This window comes from Hipposideros armiger, unplaced genomic scaffold (genome assembly GCF_001890085.2).
Source record: "Hipposideros armiger isolate ML-2016 unplaced genomic scaffold, ASM189008v1 scaffold_557, whole genome shotgun sequence".
Taxonomy (NCBI): Eukaryota; Metazoa; Chordata; class Mammalia; order Chiroptera; family Hipposideridae; genus Hipposideros; species Hipposideros armiger.
In genome coordinates, this window is record NW_017731907.1 from 805,265 (window position 1) to 825,622 (window position 20,358).

The window sequence follows — 20,358 nt, forward strand, 5'->3', positions numbered from 1 at the left end:
ACACACACACACACACACACACACACACACACACCAGGCACTTTTTAAAAAACTTCTTTATAGAAAATTCTGAACATGTACAAAACAGAATAATATAACGAATGCCATTTACCCATCACTCAACCTCACAACCACCAACCCATGGCCAATCCTGCCCCATCCATAATGCCATTCACTAATCCCAGATATTATATTTATTTTATACATAAATAGTTCAGCATGTAACCTAAATGATAAGAAGTCTTTTTTGAAATATAACCACAATTACCAATATTATCATACCTAAAATTTAGTAATCATGTTCAGTATCATTAAATAACTTAGTGTTGTATGTAATTTCTAATTATCTCACAAATGTCATGTAAATATATAGACATAAGTACAAATATTTATACACACTGCTTGATCAGGAGCTAGATAAAGGACTGAGATTCCTTTGAAGGTGAAAGAGGTACTCTCAATCATTAACAGGTATAAATGGGGACTTTTCATCCAAACAGGGATGTATAATTACCTAGTATGGCTTATTCTCCTCTTTCAATACTACTGCAGATATCTGGGTAGGCATTTGGCAAAACATAAAGGAAGCCTAGCTTATATTATTGGTTCTACTCTCTCCCATTTTTGTAGGTCTCTCTGCTCCCTGGTGTGCAAATGGACATACTCAGCAGAGAAAGGATGGGACGACAGTTTCTGGAAGATGATTGGATTGGAAGACTTCGTTGCAGATAATTACAGCAAAATAGGTAAAAAAAGAAAATAAATCTGGGAGAGCGATTCTGTGTATGCATATATAAGGATCCTGGTGGTTTTTTTCTCTTTTTTTCTATGAATTAAAATGCAGGAACCCAGCCCTGTTTTAACAAGAGAAATGAGTAAGTTATGATAGGCAGGCCATGACTAGTAGGCCTCGTGGTGAGTCTTATAGGGACTGAGTAGGGGTACAGGCTATGAAACTCTGCACTGATATACGGAATCTTAGACATTGGGCTAGACTGAGAATACATGTGTATAGAACAATTAGGAATAGCATAATCAAGAGGGTGTGTATGGATCATTTTTAGTCAGGACAAGGAAAATGTTATTTGAGTTAGAGTCAAGGAATCAGGCAAGGTCATGAACAGAAAAAAAAAATAATTGAAGAGATCAAAATAAGGAAAATCAGGAACAAGACCGAAACTGGAACAAATGCCAGTGGTTTATGACTAAGGCCATAGGGTCTCAGATTTCCAGGTTTATGTGGCACTGACTAGGTAGTAAAGGTGTGGGCGACTAGCAGGGGTGTACCTGGTGAACAGAATTCAGGTACTAGGTACATCTAGGTACATATAAGAGCAGCTGACATTTTAAAGTTTAAGATTTGCCTGTTCATTTCACAGAGATACTTATTTCCTGTAGTTACTACTTACAATTCCAGTAAGCTGTCATCAGATAAGCAGTTATACCTGATTAAATAGAAATACTTCGTTATTGTTAAACAGTGTTTCGGCTAGGAAGTTGTAACAACAAAATTTAAAACTATAGTGGATTAAATAAGATAGAGGGTTATTTTTTTATGTGATAGAGATAAGTGACTATCAGGGCAGCTCTGCCATTCTCATAACATGGCCTCCAACTTTGGGTCCAACTTAGGTACTCCAGTTCTCATTAGTTCCCAGCCAGTGAGGAGAAAAAATGAAAAAGACCCGAGAAATCCATCCACATTCTTTTGGAGGGAGCATAACACGGAAATGGGCCATGTTCTTTCTAATCACATCCCATTGACCAGCAGTGTTCATAAGGCCCCACTAGGCTGCAAAGGTGGCTGGGAAATGTAGTCGTTGGGCTGGGCAGCCATGCGTCCATCCATATGACTAGCTAAAACTTGGGATTTTTGCTTTAAATATTAGTGAACAGCTAGTAGTGTCTGCTACAACTTTGGGCCACCCTAGATAACTGGGTCACATAGTAGGTTATTTCAGTTCTACCTTTCTCTGGTGGAATCCTCATCACAAACTCTGTCAGAGTTCAAGAGTATGGGATAGAAACATAGAAGATCCACGTGGTATCTATACTGATATTGCTGTGTTTTAGACAACATACCTTGATTTCGGTGGTCTGTTCAACTCCTAATAGATAAATCTTGAGAAAAGAACAGAGCCAGGGTAGTCTGTAGAAAGAGCCCTTTTGGGATTTCTGTGGCTTAGTTGAAACTATCTCAGGATCTGAGCTGGTAGAGAAGTGGGGGAGGAGCTTGGGACCAGGGGAAGAGAGGAAGAAGCAAAGCAGCAAATCATTTGTCATCATCTACTTCCCAGGTCTTTTAGTAGATGATTGATTTTCTGCATTATCTTATTTCGCCCTCACAGACCTATTTGTATAGCTGTTCCTGCTTTATAGATGGGAAAACTGAAATTCAGATCCTTGTTCACTATTAAGTGGTAGAGTCAATATTAGAACTTTTCTACTAAAGCAGACGGCATCCTTGGGATATAGGAGACTGAGGGAATTGAGGTGGCTGTACGGGTGGCCTTCAGTGGGATTAGGTGGCGTCCAATGTTTAACACCCAAAGCCAACCTGGACTAGACTGGAACACGTGTTCATACCTGGACAAAAATAGGCGTGTGATAAGGGATGTCAGTTGATGAGTGGGTATAACTTCACAGGGTATTAATACTTTATGTCATATGGTGGTTGGTTTTAAAGTTCGGGCTGTTCAGACCTTTTGGAGTCTGTAACTGGGGAATAGAATCTGGGAAATGAGGGAGCTGGCCAGGGTAGGCATGCCAGGACTCCTGCTAGCCAGGCTGAGGTTTGGACAGTGCTTCAGGCCCAGCAGGGGAAATGGGCAGCCAAACAGGAAAGTCATGCTCAACTGAAAGCCCCTGGAGGGCAGGGAGCCTGTCTGCCTCATCCTTGAGTACGTTGGCAGAGATGTCGATAAATGAATGTCTACTGGCAAAATAAATGGGGAAGAGAGCCCTTTAGTGTGCTTTGTGGTATCTTTCCTTATAAGGACACAAATTTGATCAGATAAAGGCCTTACTTTTTTTACCTCATTTCACCTTAATCACCTCTTTATAGACTCTGTCTCCAAACATGGTCCCATTGCGTGTTAGGGCTTCAACATATGAATTCTGGGGGACACACTTCAGCCACAGACGAGGGTGCTAGTGCACTGTTCGTTAGTGCTAAGGCGGGGCCACTAGTCCTCAGTCCCCAAGTGGTGCTTTGGAGGCTCCCGATGGGCTTCCTACCTGGATTGGGAGCCATTAGGAGTAAGTGTCAAGGGAGGTGCTCTTGTCCTGTAGTTAAGGGGTGCAGGCAAATTGGGTCTGAAACAGTGAATGAGGAGCTAGGGTAATTGCAATAACACTAACCGTGTGAACTCTGACAATCCTCATCATGTTTCTGTATCTCTATTGTCATGCCCGTGAAGGACATAATGAATGGCAGCAATTAAAACTAATGGTTTATGGCTTCTCAGACATGCTGCTGTTGCATTATTACCATTGTCTTTTTAAATGTTCAAAACTATGCAATGGAGTTATTTTTATTTCTCCTGTCCGACTGCTGGAAATCAAGGTTCAGAAAGGGGAAATGTGCCTAGTAAATGGTTGCACCGTTTGCAAGTGGTAGGAACAGAATTCAGTCAGACTTGTGTTTGGGTGATTCCAAGTCCTGCTCTAACCATATCGCTATACCGACTTCCAAATAATATTCATTGTGTGCGTATGGTAGTTCACAAATAAGTAGCAATCCTCCTTCGCCTTCTATGTTTCAAGCATATTTGTATATGCTTTTATGTACCTTGCTGCAGGTAATTCTCACAACCAGTGGCAAAAGGACATAGTGTTACCTTGTTTATAGATGAGAATCAGAGAGATAATCTAGTAACTTTCTCCAACCACAGGCAGAACCAATAAATCATGTGAGGATTGAAACCTTCCCAGTGGGAGGACCTAGAAGCAGCTAATAATTTACGGAAACACAAATTTCAACTTCAATTACTTAATTGTTCAAGTGAGTTTTAAAATTTGTACCCCTCACCCCCATTTTGGTTGCTCTGTCCTGAGTGTCCCTATGGTACACTGAACATAGCTCATTAGAGCACACATTGATTACCTGCTTCCATGTTTTGATTCCACACTAGCCTGTGTGCTCCTTGACATCCAGTTGTTCATTTATTTACCTTTGTATTCTTGGTCTTGGCATAAAGCATGGCACATTTTAGTAGCTAAATTACTTTCTGATTAGTAAATGGATAAATCAATGACTGAGCTGGCTGGTACTGGGATGTTGGTGCTTTTTGCTTGTAAAGCTATAATAATATTTTCTAATTTTATTAGTATCTTTGGTGACTTGGGTCCAACTTCAACTCTGACTTTCTGGTTATAGCAGGTCCTTGAATAACACTGTTTCATTATAATGTTGATGAGAAATAAAAACAACCAGGTCCCTGCACACTGGGGCCGCTGCCTGTGTGCAGTTTTCACATTCTCCCATGTCTACGTGGTACTCCAGTCTCCTCCCACCTCCCAAGGAAGCACACAGGCGGATCTAAATTGTCCCAGTCCAAGTGAGTGTGGATGTGTGTAAGTGCCCTGTCCAGGGTGGTTGAGCTCCCGCCTTGAATCCTGTGCTGCCCGGATAGGCTCAGGGCACTTGAGACTCTCAACTGGAATAATCGGGTTAGAAAATAATCATCTCACTTGTTTTTATTAATCTTTCTTAAATGTATGTGTGGCTCACATTTATTTCAGTGTTTGATATTCAAAGTGTTTTGGGTCTTTATTTAGATGTTTGGTGATGTTTTTGTGACCAGAAAAATGCCGTAATAACTTAACTCTTTTTTTATATTAATTAGCCTATGGAAAAATTGGTTTCATTATACACCGTTGCACTTAAAGTTGCAGTTTCCAAGAACCTATCAACAAGGGAGGACTTACTGTATTTTGACTTTTTGGTGCTTTCCTTCCCCCTGCACAAGATTCATGTTTATTCATATTTTTTCATTAAAAATTTTTTTATTGAGTTATAATTGGCATGTAACATTATATTAGTTTCAGGTGTACAGAGTAATGATTCAACACTTTTGTACACTGTGAAACGATCACTACAATAAATCTAGTCTCCATGCATCGTCATAAAAAGTTAAAAAAATATTTTTTTTTCTTGTGATTAGAACAACCCATATGTACTCTCGCAGCAACCTTCAAAGATGCATCACAATACCGTTGACTGTAGTCAACAAGTTGCACCCAACATTCCCAGGACCTATTCATTTCACAACTGCGAGTCTGTACCTCCCACCCTCTTCCCCCGCCACCTCTCTCATCCCCCTGCAACCAGCACTCTGTTCTCTGTATCAATGAGTTTTATTTATTTTTGTTTGTTTGTTTTGTTTTTTTATTGGGTTGTCGGAAAAATCATGATGTATTTTGTCTTTGTTTTTCAAAGGTCATTTATTTATATAAAGAACAAAGACCAATCAATGATATAGTGCCCGTTTAGTTTAATAACCTTTTGCCATCTTCCAGTGAGTTTTGTAATTCCTCGTTCATAGAAGGACCTGTTTTTATTTGCGAAAAACTGAACAAGGTGCTGATTTACAGCCTCATCTGAATTGAACGTTATACCACGCAAGAGTTTTGAAGAGAGTGAGACAAGTGGAAGTCTGACGGCACAAGGTCAGGCAAGTATGGTGGGTGTGGCAACACATCCCATCCAGGCTCCAATAATTTTTGACGGGTGATCAAACTTGTGTGTGGTCCTGCGTTGTCGCGATGGAACACAACTCTTTTACAGTTAACAAGCTCTGGACGTTTCTGGATGATGGACTTATTCAAACTGTCCAACTTCCAACAGTACACATTCGAATTGGGTATTTGGTTTCTTGGTAGGAGCTCGAAAAACATGATACCTTTAAAATTGCACCAATCTGAGAGCATAACCTTCCTCTAATGAATATCTGCTTTCGATGTTATTTGAGACAAATCATCATGTTGGGACCAAGACCGTTTGAGCACCACATTGTTGTAAACAATCCACTTCTCATCACCAGTTATCAATCTCTTCAAAAAAGAATTGTTTTCCTCACATTTAATGAGCATATTGTAGATGTTTATACACACCATCAAATGAACTTCTTTGAGCTCATGCAGAACCCAACTATCGAGCTTGCTTATGTATCCCAGCTTCTTCAAGGAGTCGTGAATGCTTGAATGATGGATGTTCAGTGTTTCTGCAATCTCTCGTGTCGTGTAATGTGGGTTTGACTCGATCAATGCCTTTGTTTGGTCGTCATCAACCTTGGTGGTCCTCCCTGACCGAGGAGCGTCATTGAGATCAAAATCACCAGTATGGAATTTCGTGAACCATCATTGGCACTGACATTCTTGTAGAGCATTGTCACCGTAAACTTTATGCAACTTTTCATAAGCTTGATGTGTGTTCTTCCCTTTATGGAAGTAAAACAGTAAAATATGGCAAAAATGCACAGTTTGGTATTCCATCTTCAACTTGTAACATCTCCAAAACTCAACCAAATCGCTCAATTTTTTTTTTAGAATGAAGCTAGACCTGTCAGCTGTAAAATGACATAGAATAACATAGACGTGAGTGACTCAAGTACTTCCAAAAATGAATTAGTACCATCTGTCACAAACATGCATCATGACTTTTCCGACAACCCAATAGATTCCACATATAAAAGAGATCATACAGTATTTGTCTTTGTCTGATTTATTGCACTTAACATAGTACCCTCAAGGTTCATCTGGGCTGTTGCAAATGGCAAGATTTTATTCTTTTTTATGGTTGAGTAGTATTTCAGGTATATATATACTACATCTATATCCATTCTTCCATTGATAGACACTTAGGTTGTTTCCATATGTTGGCTATTGTAAATAATGCTGCAGTGAACGTAAGGGTAAATATCTTTTCGAATTAATGTTTTAGTTTTCTTTGGATAAATACCCAGAAGTGGGATTGCTGGCTCTTACAGTAGTTCTATTTTTAATTTTGGGGGGGAACCTCCATACTGTTTTCCATAGTGGCTGCACTAATTTTCCTTCCCCATCAACAGTGCACGAGGGTTCTCCTCTCTCCATATCCTCACCAACGCTGGTCAGTTCTTGTCTTGTTGATAATAGCCATTCTAACATGTGAAGTGATATCTCATTGTGGTTTTGATTTGCATTTCCCTAATAATTAGTGATGTTGAGCATCTTTTCATGTGCCTGTTGGCCATCTGCACGTCTTCTTTGGGAAAATGCCTATTCAGATCCTCTGCCCATTTTTTAAATCAAGTTGTTTGGGTCTTCATGTGGTTAAGTTGTGTGAGTTCCTTATATATTTAGGATATTAACCCTAATCAGATATATGATTTACAAATATTTTCTTCTATTCATTGGTTGTCTTTTAATTTTGTTGATGGTTTCTTTTGCTCTGCAGAAGCTTTTCTAGTTTAATTAGCATATTAGCCCTGCTCATACAGCAATACCTGTAGGAAATACTAATTAAAAGTCCATAATGTTAATCTAGCAGAAAATTTCCAGAGTAACTGTATTAGACTTGACCTGTTAAGTTAATGGATTTTTAACGGATGTCCTGAAGAGACATATCATTAACCAGAATATTGCCATACATGAATTAAAACTTATTCATCACAATTAATTGTGTAATGTTTTCTTTGGTTTTCATTTCTGGTGACTTGAACTTGGAGTTTCAGTCTGAACCAAAAGTGGAAGACATTAAGGAGGATGTTATCTCTAAGTTGTGACTTTCAGAAACTCCCCTGGAAGCCACCTCCAGACATTCTTTAGCAGTTCTTGGAACTATGGAAAATGAATCTCAGAAGCCTCCCTATGAAGTGTTAAACATTTCCAGTGGACTCATTGCCCGTCAAGATGTGGGCAATATAGTGCAAAACCTTTTAGCAGATTTGAGCAGAGCGTCGTGGATTTGAGCATTAATACAATTACCATAATTCGCTCCATGTGGAGCTTTTAGCCAAGCCTTTACCAGCCTTCCTGGGCTCATGCAGTAAATAAATGCTTTCCCCGAAAACGGAACACCTCAGCAAATGATGGTCTTATAGAGGGATATTTTTGAAATAAATTATTTATGAAGTGTAAGTTAAGGATCAAATGCAATATTTATATGGTGCATTTCAAGGACAGGGGAAGAAATTCACATTGTTTTAAGTAACTACATGCAAGTTTCCCAAACTAAAATATTACTACCTAATGCCTTCCTTCAAAGAGGCATTTGAATGGTGTGGTTTGAGAACATTATAAAAGTAAGGGAAAAAAATGTTTTTGAATCGAAAGAATACAATAGAAATTTCTTTACAATTGAAACTATACTAGTTGATTTAATGTTCAGAATTGATGAAGAAAACACAAACCCAGGGCTTTGTTGGGAATTATATATCCGTAGTCCAATAACATGATCTGTGTCAATAAATTCTGACCTTCAGTTTCATGCGAATCATTCCCAGGCTACCTATCTAATCCTAAGCATCTATCAAAAGCAAACAGGAAGGAAGAGATCAGCAGGGAGAAAGGACCCTTAGGAAGATAAGCAACATCCCACCTGCTCTAATCGATTATCCAGGCTCACTTTCAGCATGCCCCAGTTGGTTTTTCACTCCCTGGGAAATGTGCCTCACTGTTTTATTGGGGTAGGACTCTTTATGAAAACGCATGTGTACAACATGGCTGAATTATAGAGTGATTATTTGCATTACAGGAAGAGCTTTGTTTTATAAAAGGGTCCACTGTGTTAGCTTATAGATCATTCATTATTTGGGTCAGCGAAGCCAGACAAGGAAGAAACTTAAGGCTCAAGTAGAAGGAGTTAGTAACTGTTAAGCAAAAGGCAGAAATGAAGATAAAGCATATGTGAGGGAAGACAGTTTCTTGAGGGGAGGGCGGCTGTGTGTTTTAACTGGTTTTCTCTCCCTCTATGAGAATGCGTTTAGGCATCAGACACTGTGGGCACCGCTATCTGGCACATAGTAGATACTGATGAAATATTTGTTGAATGAGTGAATATAGGTTTGAATCAAGGATTTGATAAATAAGTTCCTTTCTGGTTTCAATTTTCCCTAATACTTAATGGACTCTCCACAAATTGTTTGGAATTGAATGGTACTTCTAGGTGACAGACAATGATTTCATTTTATAAAGTCAGTGTTTGCAGGCCTTTTCTCAATAACATATTTGGCACGGAAGAAGGGACTCCCATGGAAGACACACTCCAACCCGAATGATAGCCACAGGCCAGCCTTATTTCTGCAGTGGATCTCTTACAGGCTTTTCTGTGACAGGAGATGTTATAAACTCCTTTCACAGAAACAAAACAAAACCAAACCCAAACTTATCTTAGGAAGGTTCAGAATATCCCTTTTCCACAGAATAAAATAAACTGCGCAGTTAACTGGAGGTATATTTTAGATATTTTTTTTCCTGTAGGCTTATAACTGTAGGTAACTATTGAAAAGTATGTGCTGAGGACGTAGACGTGCCAATACGCACCACTGTTCAGCTCTGAAGTCTGAGAACAGCTGACAGAGCCACCTGAAGCAAAGTGCAGTATTGGGTTTGGTTAAGCTGAATTAGAGAGCAAGGGGGAAATCCTACTTCTTTTCTGAACCTGGCTGGACCTTGGGACCTACATGACACTGACTTAGTCCACTCATTGGCAGCCAAGGAACTGGGACAAAGAGACAAGAGACCTGGCCCGTCTTGCTTCAGCACTGGATCCACTGTTGGAGCTGCTTAATTCAAGAACTCAAAATGCCCACTGGCCTGAGTACAAGTGGTTCGAGAAAAGGGACACCTGCCAAACCTGCACTGACTCCATTTCGAGGCTGTGGCTCCATGTCCTGCTTAACATGGCCCCATGGATGTTGGGTTGCTTTTTTGTGTGTGTGTGTTTTCCCTATGCCTCATGGATCAGCTAAGTGATTCCTCTTCCCATGGATGGAATAAGTAAGAGGATAGAAGCAGGAGGTGGGAGTGTTCACATTAGTGAGAGAAGAGAAAATCTCCTTGTGGAAACATGTCAGAGGGGTTTTCACCAGCAATCATCATGGCCAGTGTTGGGAGTCAGCATCAAGCCATGTGATCCATAGTTGTGGGTATTGTAAAATCCCCTTTAAGCTATTAATACCCAATGTTCTGAATTTGCCCAATAGAACTGGACATGTTTACAGGGATTCATGCATTTATTCCTTAGAACATGAGACTTGTTTTTCATTTAGAGCTGGTTAAAATGCTGCAGCACATTGGTATCTCAAGCTATAGGTGCTGTTTTTAGTCATGTGTATTGGGAGGTCTGGAGAAATCTTTGGCCCAGGTAATGCACATTTTTCTAGGTTCTGTGGGGCCTGTCGCACCACTCTTTCATGTCCTGAGGGAGGCCATCCCTGTGAGTGCTCTGGACTAAGCTTCACCTTTGCCCTTTACCCTGAGCTTTTGATCTTACCCCATCTCCTCGTATCACCCTTCTCATTCCTGTCCAAGTGACAGAACAGAGTCTTTCCAGTACTCGAGGCAAGTACATAACTTCTGAGTATTGTACTACCTTGATACTACTTTTAAAATCAAGCTTTTGTCCTATGGGGAATGACCTGGAGGTCTTCATGTCAGTGAGTGGCTCCTATGTGCCAGGTGCTGGGCTAAGGACTAGAGATACAAAAATGAATTCATCACAGTCCATCCCCTTTTTGAATCTCACGTCTATGGGACAGAGGGTGGGGATAAATGAATAAATCAGTCATTTCAGTGTTTTTCAATAAGTATAGAGATGTCCAAAGTACTGTGAGGAAGCAGAGCAGGAAAGCACTAACAACTCCAGCTGGTCTCAAAGAAGTTTTCTCCTGAGATGGTATTTGAGATGTGCTGGAAGTTTATGAGTGGTCATTTACCAAGAGGGGGAAATACCTCCGAGGCCAAAGAAACAACACAGGCAAAGAAAGGCATGGAGGCCCAGAAGAGTGTGGAGTATTTATGAATTGCTGGCTGTGGCTGGAGCATTGAGGGCCTGGGGCAGGATCGGAAGGGTACTGAGTTTAACTTCTAATGAGGCTTCTATCTTCCTCGAAGATGGGGCCACTGGTATGAGACAGCGTAACAAGATTGGCTTCATTGCTCTCAAGAGATAGTTCTAATTGCTACTTCTGCCAATGCTATAAATAAAGTTGAGGGCAGTTTTAGGAGTTTTGTAGCTCCTGTATATGTGTGTGTGTGTGTGTGTGTGTGTGTGTGTGTGTGTATGTGAGAGAGAGAGAGAGAGAGAGAAGAGAAGAGAAGAGAAGAGACCCTAGCCTGTTTCTTTCCTTTAATCACATACAGCATCCATTCCATAAGGTTTGTTGTGAAGCTGAAATGAGGTATCAGGTATCATAGGAGAGAGTGGTTTCTGAAGCCTGTAGACACGTTAGCTGTTATCATGAAAATGTACTTGGCACCTGGAGGTTGATAATCTTCACTCGCTCCACACTCTGTAACCTGCCTGTTGGGCCTGGAAGAGGTGACTGTACTCCCCCTTCCTCACCACCCTTAGGTTTCCAGAAGTACTGTTTTAGCTGCTGGCCCTTCCAGGAATAGCTCTGCAGAGCCAGAAGGGCAAGTGAGCAGTGATGACCACATCATGTTGGAAGGCAGTGACTTTCAGAGGTTTTGCTGTATATAAGGTTTCATGAAACCGCTCCTCCTTTCACTATGGCATCTGGAAGGTATTTGGAAGTCCCGAAAGGGTGAGGTCAATCTTTAACCTCTCTTCAGTGAATATCAGAGCTATAAGGGATTATAGAGCTTTTGTTTAATGCCCTCATTTTGTAGATGATGAACCAAGACTTAGGGAGGTAGAGTGAATTTCCTTGGTCTTGCAGCCTTTTAGTGCCATAGCTGAGACCAGGAACCAGGTTTTCTGACCCCCAGTTCTATGGCACTTCACTACTCTCTACTACCTTTCCTATTTGACAGTTTTCAACAAATTTTGGTCATTTGGCCATTTTTCTTTTTTTGAAAGGGACTAAACACTAGAACAGTATCACCAAGGGAAAGACTTACACAAGTGAATTCATGCAACCCATTGACCAGTCTTCAACCTCGCAAATGCCAGCACTGGACTTGGCCTAAGCAGCCAGGGGTTGTTGGAGCTAGGGACATATTAATCAAGCTCATAAGCAACTGATTTAGATAAACCGAAATAATTAAATAATACATTAGCTGTTGCCTATTTTAATGGTTAAGAGTTTGGTCACCAGAGTCAAGCAGGCTCAAGTGCAGTTCTGGCTCTGTCATCTGTAGCATTGCAAGATCTGTCATATGTATTATTGGATGAGGTACTTGATTTTTCTGAGCCTCCATTGGTATGTTACGGGGATGAATAGGTATAACATGAGGATTAAAGGAAATAATGCAGGTAAAGCTCCTAGCACAAAGTCTTCAGAAAATGTTACTTTTTACTACCTTAATAACTGTCTATTCCCCTGAACTTGAATTCCCCTCTAGGTGATAGGTGATGTCTGCTAAAGCCACGATCCCTTGAATAAATCCCATGTAATTATTATCAGCTTCTGACATTGGGGAATGCCTTTTTCTGAACTCCACCCTTGGGTTCATAGCTTTTTTCCAAGCAGGATATAATAAAAGTAATCAGATTTCTGCTTCTAAATCATAACCACATTCTAGTCTGACCTCCTTGACAGGTTTCCTTGATCAGAATTACAGATTTTCCTAAATTTCTCATTCCCATAACTGGCAATCTTTAGCTTTTTCCCATGAACAAAAAAGCACATATCTATAGGCAATTAAAAAATGCAGGATACATTGGTAATAATTAACTAGGAAACTCAGTGACTGATAATCCTACAATGCTTCATGACTTTAGAAGAGTATTTCTTTTCATGCACTATCACATCTATTTTTACAATCAGATTTGAAAAATAGATTTTATTTCATGTTTACATTTGGGGAAACCAGCAGTCATGAGCTTTTGAATCAGAAAGACCTGGGACCAAATCTCAGATTGACTAAATTGGCTGTGTAACCTCAGGCAAGTCGCTAAACCTCTCTGAGACTTGAGTTCTTTATCTATTAAAAAGGTCTAGGAATACCTACCTTCCAGGATCCTCATGAGGGAGTGATGATGTATATAAAGTGTCTGACTTCTGGTAAGACTTTAGTAAATAGTAGCTAAATTAACCAATCAATGCAAGAAGTTTTAATACTGTATAAAATATTATAGTGACAGATGGACCTAGCATTGGACTCCCCATTGCCAAATCCTATGTACAACCAAAAAGAACTTTTGATAATTACATTCAAAGGAAGGAAAACTGAGAAGGTTGTGCTAATGGTGTGCAAGGCATGATCATATTAATAACTGAATAAAAAGGGAGAGGAAACACTCAACTCTTATTTCCCTTCTTTGCTCTCATTCGTTAACTTAATACTAGGCATTGCACTACTTGTTGGAGAACAGTGGTGAACCAACGCCAACAGGATTCCTGTTTTCCTAGAGTTTTCAGTCTAGTGGAGAGAGCATTAATCAATCAATCACAAAATTGCCACCGAGGTACATGCTACAAAGAGTGGGTAAAGGGGGCTTCAAGACTGTATAATAAGGGGATAAGACCTTGTCAGGGAAACTAGGAAATGTTTGAGGAAGTGATGATAAAACTAGGTTGATATGCATTAACTCTGTGAACAGGGGTGGGAACAGTGTTTCAGGCAGAGGGGACAGCATTCGTAATGACTCTGTGGCAGGAAGGAGCCTGTTGAAAGAAGGCCAGTATGGCTAGAGTTGAGACAGTTGAAAGGAACAGGATGCGAGATGATGTTGAAATCATTATCCCAGAGAACTAGCTTCATTCAGACCAAATGTGGTTGAGAGTAAATGAAAAACACCTAAGGCAGTATTTTGACTATCTCAGTCAATTTTATATATTCATGCCCAGCTGGGCATCCACAACTAGCAAAATAAATTTCAGATGTGATCTTGGAGCCACTGAGAATAAAATTGAATTGCTGTTCAGAGATAAGAAATGGTCATCCATTAGCCCAGTTTTCCGAAAGTTTGGTTCCTGAAAACTATTGACCTGTGTCTTGCATGTTAATGATGTGAGATGTCTTGATTTGGATCAGTAAGCATATAATTGTGAAAGAGGATGTCGTTAAGAATTAGCCCAGGTTCACTATGCATAAGTCCTGCTAACCTAACCTTAGATGTTGCTTTTGCTTGAAATTCTTTTCTCTGAAACACTGTCCCTGTCTGGAATATTGGTGCACAGTACACACTCCAGTAGCACCTGGTGCACATATTTTGTCTCTCTGCTTTTGTATCCCCAGCTAGACTTTCCATGTTTAAAGACTTTGTTTCCTCTGGCTAGCGTGGAGCTCCTCTGAAATTCTGGGAGAAAAAGAAGTAAACAATGACACCTTGCAAAGCTGCATATGTTTTAATCACATTGCAATTCACAATTTGGTTTGGAATTTTTTTCTCTTTTCCTCTTCCCGAAAGTTTTTAACTTAAGACTTGCTTCTACGTCTGGTTGGACATGTGACTTCATGCCATTATTGTCATCCATTTAGAGGTCATTTAAATCAGTGTTTGTGGAAGGCAGCCATTTCCAGTGGTTGCCCTTCTCTGTTGCATGTGGCATGTCATAGCTGTTGCCTCTTCTGCTGAGCTTCTCTTGGTCATGCTGCGGTGGGTGGCAACCTTGGCCTCCAAAGCGGCCCCTTCCTCTGACTTCCTAGCTCCTCTGCAATGCCCTTCATGCCAGCTCTGTGGAGTTTTGACAATGAGATACCTATAACCTTTTCAGTTTCCCAGCACGGGCTAACCTTTCTGAGAATCCACATCAGAAGGCTGCTGTGGTCAGGTTGGCAGGTCACTTGTTGACTAATGGCTTCTCCAAGGCTTGTTGGCAGATATTGTATTGCCATGAACTCTATTGATCCCAGAAGTTTGCCTGCTGCTCAGACAGCCTCTGTGGGCATGAGGAAGGTGGTGAGTCACGGCCTCACCACCCTGCCACCCATCTGTTCTCGTGGTGAAGAAAATGAAGATGATCTCTTTGTGGTATTGTAAAACCTAGAAAGACATTAAAAATTCCGTTAAATTTTCATACCCTTTTAGCTGTTGAAATGCACAATCTATTAGGAGGGGGAGAACAGCCTCCTGCAGTTTTTTCCCCACTGCCTTTACTTCAGAGGCTACTTAAGGGACCAGGTAATGATTTTACGATGTTTATTAATACTTCATGTTCTGCTTCCCTCCCCCCATTCTCTCCTACCAAGGACTTTTGTCTTCAAATTCAGAGTATAGAAGCTTCTCAGGGATCTCTAAGATACAGAGGTTTTCTGATGTCATACGAGTATGTTGTCATGTTGTGGACATTACATGTAGAGATCTGTTTTTCAGAGCTGGGTGGGGGTATTTATTTTTAAAATGAACTTTGGGGTAATGGAAAACCAAATGAGTTTTGGAGCCATATAGATATGAGTTAGAATCCCGGCCCTGCTATTTAGTAGCTGTGTGACTAGTATCAAGCAAGTTACTTAACCTGTGAGGGCCTAAGTCCTTTCACCTGCCACACTGAGAAAGTAACACCTGAGTAGTGTCTGGTAATTAGGATGACCTCACACAGAGACTTCATAATGCAGGTCTCGAGGGAAAAATCTTATTCGATCTGAGTACTCAAATGACTTTTAGCTTCTCCTAGTTTTTCTCAATAATTACTTTTCTTTTCTCTCTCTTGCGCTCTCATGGCCATCGTATTGAGTAACTGGCAAGATATTCGTCATACCTTTGGCTGCTTGGAGATTTAAAGCAAATTTGAGACTCATCTATAGTGGAGTTTTAAGCTCTTGGTATATATGTTTAGCCCCATCTGAATTTATTTGTTCACATCTTTGATTTTATTTAATCTTTCATCCCACTTACCTTATTTTATCTTTGCCTACTAGTTATAAGCTCCTTCAAATATTTTCCAAACAAGATAGCATGTAGAAAAAAGTCCGGAACGTAGTTGGTACTCAGTAGATGTTTGGTAAATGAATGAATAAATGTTAGAGAATACACACAAACAAATGCTTCAGAGGTGAGTTAAACAAATAAAAGGGGGTTGAGATCATGCCTTGGAAATATCCCAGTGAAGACATGGAGTAAGCAGTTGGGTCTATGCTGAGAAGAGAGATAAGGTGAGAAATAGAGATTCAGAAGTCATCAATGTAGATAATATTTGGAGCTGTAGATATGTGTGAGAGATTCCAGAGGAAGAAGAATAATGAATGTGGGGGAAGCATTTGCAGTACGTAAAGTCCAGATAGAGGAGGATGTGCCTGCAAAGGAGGCTAAGGAGTGATGGGCAGGGGGCACGGGGCAGGGGATAGCAACACCAGGAGAGTTGAGAATGGGAGGGAACCATCTCTAGGGATGCTGAGAGAGGAAAGGAGATGAGGACTAAAAACTGTCCATTTGATAAAGTGACTTGGGCACCTTAGTCAAAGCCATATTATTATTCATAGTGGGGCAGAAGATAAGTGTTGAGGAGTGACTAATGAGTACAATGGTTACAACTAACATTTACCAAGCATTTACTAAATGCCGGACACTGTGCTAGGTGCTTAATATGGATGATCATATTGCAACCATCTTGCGAGATGTGTAGTAACCTTATCCCTTTCCCCCTTTTTACCAGAGAGGAAAATTGTGGCATAAAGAAGTTAGTCACCCAGAGTCACACAGCTGTCTAGTGTGGATTCAGGCCACCTGTCAGATGAGTAGTCAAGAGGTAAGGCAAGACAGTCAGATGCTAGACTGAGAATACTAGCTGAGAAAACAGAGCCAGCAAGTTTAGACAACTCTTAAGGAATATGTTTGTGAGGGAAAGAAAGAAAAACGGGGCAATGCCTAGAGGAGGAAGAATAGTTGAAAGTAGACAGAGTTTTCTGTTGCCTTGTGGGTTGGATGAAGATGGGAGAGTTTTGCTTGAGCAGGTCTACTGGCTGGTGGGGAGGTTCCAGCAGTGAATGATAGGTTGACAGTATCAGGGAGAGAAGGGAGAATCAGTGCTGTAAGTTCCATAGCAGGTAGGAGGGAGTGGCTTCTAGAAAGGAGTGGGGATATCGCCATTCTGTTGTAATAGCGAGAAGAGCGTGGGTGCAGACCTGGGGAGGAGTGTATGCTGATGCAGTGAGAAGCTGAGGGAGCTGCCCTCAGATTACTTCTGTTTTCTATGTGAATTAGGAGATGAGATGGTCATCTGAGAGTGTGATAGAGAAGTAGGGGCATCAGAAGTTTTGAAAAGAATAGAAAAGGTTTAAATAGAGAATAGGGTAGCGAGGTGATCAGAGAAAACTTGGAGGAATGTTGAATGATATTGAGAACCTTGCGGGGGGCTGTCATGAAATTATGAATCTGCCCTGTTGTGTGATTTTTTTCCCCCCAGCAGCTCTCAACATTCTGCTTGCAAGCAGAGAGAAGAGTTGTTCACCTGTTGTTTTGTTAATCGTTGTGAATAGTAGCACCACCTATCCAGTTCTGCAAGCCTTTGACACCGCCCTCTTCTTGATCCCCCACATCTACTCAGTTACCAAGTGCTGTCAATTCTACAGCCCAAATACCTTTGTAATCCATGTATTCTGTGTGCCTTAAATGCTACCAAGTCTGTGTTCATATAATCTTCCACCTGGACTATTCAGCAGCCTTTTCACGCTTCTCACTGAATGGAAACTTGATTTCTTCAATCCATTCTGCACGCTGCAACCAGAACGAACTTTTTATAATGAAAATCTAACTCTGTGACTTCTCAACATAAACCTTCCCAAGTTTTCCCAATGCTCTTAGGGCACAAACTCCCTCCCTCCCCCAGCTGTCTCCCCTTCTGGCACCATTCTCCTTTTGATCTTGCCCTCTAATTAAAGGCCCTTCTTCCAAGTATCTGCTTATAATACTCTTGCCCTTACCACAGGGCCTGCTCTTATGGTCTTAGTGTCTTGACTCCAGGATCATGTTCTAATGGCAGAAGAAGAACAAGGAGAAGGGCCAAGTGTGTGTGTTAACTGAGTCTGCTTCCATCTGAGGGTGTCATCTCTGACACCTCACCCAGGCACTTCTGTTTACATCTCATTAGCCAGAATTGTATTACATGAATGCCACTATCTATAAGGGAAGCTGGAAAAGATAAATTTTTCACAGGTCACATTGCACTCCTCAAACAAATCAGAGTTGCATTCTTAAAAAAAAAAAGGGAAGGGTGTGTAAGAGTCTCTATCATAGGTGAGATGGTGCTTTCCAGGTGAAGAGTTGAGAGAAGGGTATTGATCATAAAGTAGCAACAGCGTAAGTAAAGGTTCAGAGCTGAGTAATATGGTGTTTGCAAGGAAGAAGTTGCTGGAACATTGATTTTTAGGCAGGGAAATGGAAAAGATGAAGCTGGAGAAATAGGCAGGGATCAAATTATGATGGTTTTTCTATGCCATGATGAGTTGCTTAAACTTTATCCTGTGTGTTTATGTTCTCTAAATGGGATTTTATGGCCCAAGTGATATCAAGCAAGATGGTCTATTGGGTATGGAAAGAAAATTTAGAATTTCTGTTTATTTTATTCTTTTTAATTTATATTTTAAGATGTGTTTTATGATACACATATATCCACATAGCACTTACAAATTCAATAGCACAAAGATATAATTTATAAGTAATATATAGACCAGGGGTGCCAAAAAAATGTATACAAGTGGACACTTTGGTCAACGTTGCTCAAGCAGTAGTTCGCTGTAATCAGAAGTGTCTGGACGCTGATGGTAACCACTTTGAGCACCTCTTGTAATTGCAGAAGTCAAATGTGACTTGTATTCATCTTTTGTTATCGGTATATATTGAGTATTACAATTTTAATACAGTTTTCCTTTCTTAAAATGTGTATACATTTTCTTTGGCACCCTCTGTATATTGGGAATCCATGCTAAAGACTCTTTTTAGTGGTATGCACAATCGAAATGTTTAGAAACCATTGCATTAGGCATCAAGGAACTGTTGGAATATTTTAAGCCAGGAAATGACATGGTCCAATTTGCTGATTTTTTTTCCCTTTAGAATATAAAGTTCTTTAATTTCTTTTCATACTTTTAGAATGTTAGCATTTGGAAAGAAAAACAGACAACATCTGCTTCATTTTACAAGGAAGATAACTGAAGCCCAGGAAGGTTAAACAATCCCTGAATTAGTTTGAGGCAGAAATGGGGCTGAAATCTAGATGCTGTCACCAAATAGTTTTGTGTGTTTTTCCTGCACAATTCTTCTTCTCTTCCTGAACGCTCATCCTCTTTCTTCAACCGTTACTCTTCTCATCAGAACCATGGACATGTGGGGGCAAAGAAGGGCGTACAGGTATCTAAGACACATGAATCCCAACAAAATTGAGTTTTTCGACAGTGAAGTACCATTTTCGTTTCAGGATTCTATTATCTGTTTAGCTATCAACCTGGAAGTCTCCAGGCACAGATTCCTCCAGGTCCTGTTTTCATGATGCTAAAAACATCGACAGTTCAGTTCATTGAAGAAACTTTTTTGACTTTGTGTTTGCAAAACCAACAGGCTAAGTAAGAGATTGAACTGAGCAGATTTCTGACTTGGGAAGATAAAGACTTTCCAAGGGGTGCACTGTTCCACTTTATCTTAGTTCTGTGCTTATGCAGAAACACATGTTCCCATGGGAATGGGTTTGTGTTTGGATATACGTATTTCACAAAGAGTATCTTGTAAAAACTGATGGGGAACAAATCTGATTTATAGAATACTATTTCCTGATGCTGTGAGTACTGGTTCAGGTCTATGTTAACTACTTGTTGGCCAATGTACTTGACTTATTTTCTCATGCCTTCATTAGCCCACCTTTGCTAGAATAGGAAGAACAGGGACTTTCTGATAACCAGATGGTGAAAAAGATCTGTACTCTCCTGAGTACTCAGCTATTCAGAAACTTCAGTTTATATGAGTACAGACCAAGGGTTAGATGTCTCCAGATTAATGTGTCTGTCACATTGATGATCATGTTTACCAAGATCCTTTTATCACCAGATGAGTCCTCTTTTAATAACTTAGGTCACCCTGGAATTATTTCGAAAACCAGCCTGATGATGTTATAACCTCCTTGCCAGACACAAATCTAAAGTGAAGTCTGTAGTCTTCATAGTAGCAAACTCCAACCTCAAGCTCAATTATATGAATCATGGACAAATGTTTTCATATTTGAGCAAGGTAGAATCTCTGAAAAAAATGACCATTTATTTAAAAGACAGAGCCTGGTACGTACACACACACACACACACACACACACACACACACAC

General features: G+C 40.3%; 1 protein-coding gene across 12 annotated transcripts in view; it reads left to right on the top strand.

Moving 5' to 3' along the window:
* FGGY (FGGY carbohydrate kinase domain containing) overlaps positions 1-20,358 on the top strand; it is a 415,184-nt gene that overhangs the window by 165,347 nt on the left and 229,479 nt on the right. For all 12 annotated transcript variants that reach the window (XM_019623675.1, XM_019623668.1, XM_019623671.1 and 9 more), the window contains one exon: positions 631-746. In XM_019623675.1, the coding sequence (XP_019479220.1) occupies positions 631-746 (116 nt within the window). The remainder of the gene's footprint in view (positions 1-630; positions 747-20,358) is intronic.